The following is a 4,728-nucleotide window of genomic DNA, read 5'->3' on the forward strand; positions in this document are numbered from 1 at the left end:
ATTGCAAAATATAAAAGATTATGCAAAATATAAAAAATTAATATCTCGTCCAAATTCTATTACATTATTCTGTTTCATTAAATATATACTTGCTATGTGTACGTATATTACATGACGGTATATTTTTTATAGAAGGAAATATTTTGTATGTATGACATTTGTATATTATATAAAATCAATAAATACTTTGATTAATCTTTTTAAAAAGAATAAGAAATATTACAGTATATATTTTAAAAATTGAAACACCATACCGAACGTGCCAATAATGATGATAATTATAATCGCCAAGGTGATAAAATCTAAATAAAACGAATTCATATTGAGAAACCATATAAAAAGAGCTATGGACAGTTTTGAGTAGAAAACAGTGGTGGCAATTGGATTCGGGCTTGGATCTGGAAAACCCCGACTTCGACCAGTCCTGAATGGGGCGGACGAGGATGGATAATAGGTCCTAAAAATTTGGATCTGTTTGGAGTCAGGTGGGTCTCTCGGGTCCATGAGAACCCGTTCTGAGACCTGCCCCGTTTGAATATTAATATAAATTTTATCTTCTTAATGTTTTTCTACCTTTCTCTTCGACGTGCCCTAATTTTCTTTTCATGTCTATGATTATTATTTGGCCCATGACCCATCTCTGGTAGGCCCAAGTTCAATAAAAGGCCTGCACTCATTTTTTCAATTTGGATGGATCTCAACCTTGTTGGCCTATTACCCGACCCACTACCTGGCCCGTGGCCCGACCCAAATTCAAAAATATATCTAATATCCCTAACCCTAATTTTCCTCATTCTCTCGCCTGCTTCGTTCTCTCACTGACTGCGCTCTCTCTCTCTCTCTCTCTCTCTCTCTCTCGCCTGGTTTCTCTCGCCTTCCTATTTCGATGGTTTTGGAACCATCCATCCGCCTCCTCTTCTTCTTCGCCTAGGCGGAGGATTTTTGGGTACGGAGAAAGAAGCCAAAGGTGAAGCGATTCCTGTAGCACAAGCCATAGCCAGCACGACTTGGTGTAAAATAAAATGGCCCTAACCAAAGTGGCCTGGGCTTAAGAAATTCATTTGGACGGCTAGTTATTCACAAGGCTCAATCCCTTAATTAGGCCACCTAACCCGATTACCCGACGCATCAGGTTTGCCCCGGTTGCTGACCCATTTAAATATTGATCTCTCTCTCTCATCCCTCATAACCGTAACCCTAACCTCCAGCGTTGTCTGCTTCTCTCTCTCATTCTCTCTGTGACCCTTTGGGTTCCCCCCTTTCCTCTCTGGTTTTCCCCTCCCATCGTTTTTTTCTCCGATGTTTGTTATCGGTCATTTAATGGCCAGCCTCTTTAAATGGCTTGTGCAGAAATGGTTTAGGGGATAACGAACACAAAACATTATCTTCTTCTTTCTCTACCCATTTTTGATTTAACCTGTTCTTCATGTTCAAAACCTGAAGGCACTAGGTTAATCTAATAGCGTTTGTGGCCTTGCCTTTATGGCATTGTGATAACAGCCTTTGTGGCATTTCTTGGTCGTTCTGAGAAATTAAAGCCTGTGTGGCTTGCCTTGGTGGCTCTGTGAAATTAGCAACCGTGATATTTCTAAGGTTGTTGGCCTTTGACCTTTGTGGCCTCTGGATCTAGCCTAACTGAGCCTTGTAAGGATTCTGCAGTTTTTAGGATTAAGTTTAGTTTTAGTCTTTATCTTTGTAAGGCTTGTAATAAATCTGTATAAGGGTTTTTTCAACCCATAAGGCCTGTAATAATTTTTATTTTATCTGTAATATCTCCTATGAACCTACAGTTTCGACGGGCATTTATACAGAAAAAGCTTGAGGATTGAGACCTAGTGGAATAGGTAATAGAAAGTAGTATTCACGGCCTCCTCTTTAGAATTATTAGAAGGGAGGAGGAGCTTGGCTCAACATTTAAGTTTGAGCTACTAGAAGAATCACCAGACACAACAAAAAGTAGAGGGAATAAGAAGAGGTAAATAGGACGAAAGGGGTCACGCTTGATGCTATGAAACAACGACCAAACGAGATATGTTGCAATGGACGTGAGGTCGGAGCACTTAGGAGGAAAATGAATGAGTAAGTTGGAAATGTAAAGCCCACTCACCTTTTATAGGAAGACCAAGTCAGAATGGCAGTGTATTAGACTGTGGACAACAGAGTAGCTGAAGAGACGCAAGAGGATCGATGACCCAGATTCAATCCAATATATTCAAATTTTTGGTAATTGCCGTCAAAACAGAATAACTAGATTGGGGGAGTAAATAATGTGGGCACTTATGTATTGAATTTTTTAGGATAGTAGTTAGGAGTCAGCCCAACAAAGTTAAGGTTAAGAGGGTTGCCCCAAAGGTAGACCCACCATTAAAGGCTTATTTTGTCCAATTGGATTCACAACTTTTAGGGGATTAGTAACACGTGTCGGCATTATGGTTGGGTATAAATACCTCCATTTATGAAGATTCTAATATTTGATTCCATTATTAATTACTCTTAATATCCCGACCTCAAGAATATTTTACCTACATTATTTGCTAATTTGAGCGTCGAAGTACTTACGTTAGGAACAAGCCCGACACCTCTATTCTGTGCAGGTCCTCTACTTATTTTCTCGAATCTCTCCAGAACCATCCAAGGTCTTTATTATACCGATCCCATTAGGCAAGTTTTAATTTTTGTTTTTTTATCACCCTTAGGTTTTATAGTTGACTATTTGAATCTAATTTTAAGTGATATCAATGTAATTTATCCTAACTTATAATATGAGGTAGCTAAATACAATATTGAAATGTATATTCATAAATTCTTACATCTATGTACCGTATAAATATTAAATAAAGTGGACCAAACTCATATCACAGCAATATAAATAAATTTCAATTAATTCACATTCAATCTAGCTATAAAAGTTTCTCCAAATCAATTTTAAATTTTAAATACAACGAATTCAAGGAGTAATTCAAAATTCAAATTCGAGTGCTGTAACATTATGAAACTTAATTGTACTTTGATAAAATCCCAAATTTAATTCTTAAACGATAAAATTGAACAGAAAAAGAACTAAAAGAAAATGGAAAAGCAATTTCCTTGAATCTCAAAAACTACACATAAAAAACATTAAATATCCTTACACAAGTTGCCACCTGCATTTGCTGATTAAATTTTCTATTGCTATTACTATTGCATTTATGTTCTGTTTTATATATATGGAAAATTATTATTCAAATTAAATTGACAAAATTAAACTAATTCAAAGTAAATGTAATACTTGTTGTATAATTGACCACTTTTCTTGAACTATACATCAATTTTACACGATAAATATATATAATTAAACTTTTTATATAGTTAGTTCAAATTTGACAAACCTAATCTACGTCTTCCCGGTCCCATATATACATATTAGGTGTATATATATTTTTTTTCGTTAATAAAGTTAATGGCATAATTTTTATTGTACACATAGTGTGTATATAAAATAACATACAACAAAAATTGTAACAAAAAATCCAATCCACATATATATGGAAATTGCATTAAATGCTTGCTCATAGCAAAGGAAATTTTGAGGGGAAAAATATCAAACTCTAACAAAGAAGACGCTGAGTTCAGGTCCACTATTCCCATCCGGATTCATCATGTAATAAGTTTCCGAGTCCTTTGACCCCACTACCCTCTCAAAGTGAGCCCGCATATACGTTAGCTCTCCCTCCGCCGCCGCTTCTCCGACGGCGCTGCTTTCTCCGGGCAACACTCCCGCCCCCATCGACACTGCATGCAGCGTTTGCATGACTTTCAAATCATCGTCGGTCGGCTCCCTCTTCACAGCATACCCTACTTTCCTCCCATTGCAGTACATAGTCCAAATGGGCTCGTCGATGAGTTTTATCTTTTCCGATGGGTTCTTTTCGCATTCAAGAGCAATTCTCACGAGCCCCAGACCCATGTCCTGGAGAAGTTTACCCGTTTGGATTGAGAGTTCGAGAACCAGCATGGGCAAACACCTGGGGTTCTCTTGGATAGCTAGGTTTACGCGTGATTTCCGATGGCCAAAGAGGGTTCCCGTCATCTGTTTGCCGCCGTGGATGTGGCCCTCGTGCATGCGGTTCGTGTGGATGGAAACCGGCATCTTGCATGGCGGGTTGATAACTGGAAATGACCGGAAAACGGACTTGACCCGCCTGAAAAGTTTTGTGGATTTCGATGGTGTCTTCTTGTGGGAGGGTTGTTGGAGGGAGAGTTGGGGCCTTGGGGGGGATTGGTCGGGCGCCACCGCGTTGGCGGACGGAGGAGGAGGCGGAGGTGGGCGTTTGGGGGTGGGGGGTTTGTGTTTAGGTGTTGGCATTTTTGGTGCCGATGGTAATAGGGTATTGTGGGTGCGGGGTATTTTATGTGGATTGTTGAAGGTGGCCATTGTGATGGCTGTGGAGGAAGTGTATATGAAGAGAACATGTTATGGGAAGCACGTTTTTGGCTAATTTTGTTTTTTTTTTTTCTTAATTTAGGAATTTTGTCTTTGGTTAATTAAATAAAATTAGGTACTGCTCTCTTCAGTTGACTAAATGTTGTTGTTGTTGTTGTTGTTGTACGTAGGTAGTTGTTTTACTTGGTGAAGTAAGAGTTTAAAAAATTGTAGTAGTTGACCTTTCATCTAGACTTGCACCTCTACTTTTTGTCCAGGTCTGAGGGTGTGATTCTTGTACTCGTTGGCAGGATATTATTATATAA

General features: G+C 38.6%; 1 protein-coding gene across 1 annotated transcript; it reads right to left on the reverse strand.

Annotated features, from left to right (window-relative positions):
- LOC105162971 (protein MIZU-KUSSEI 1-like) lies at positions 3,432-4,728 on the reverse strand. Its single transcript, XM_011081153.2, has one exon. It carries the CDS (start codon positions 4,412-4,414, stop codon positions 3,581-3,583), a length of 834 nt encoding a protein of 277 aa, XP_011079455.2. The 5' UTR covers positions 4,415-4,728; the 3' UTR covers positions 3,432-3,580.

Source organism: Sesamum indicum, linkage group LG5 (assembly GCF_000512975.1).
Source record: "Sesamum indicum cultivar Zhongzhi No. 13 linkage group LG5, S_indicum_v1.0, whole genome shotgun sequence".
Taxonomy (NCBI): domain Eukaryota; kingdom Viridiplantae; phylum Streptophyta; class Magnoliopsida; order Lamiales; family Pedaliaceae; genus Sesamum; species Sesamum indicum.

Excerpts from the sequence above, each read along its gene's own strand:
- LOC105162971 (XM_011081153.2), bottom strand. The coding sequence starts at position 4,414 with ATGGCCACCTTCAACAATCCACATAAAATACCCCGCACCCACAATACC.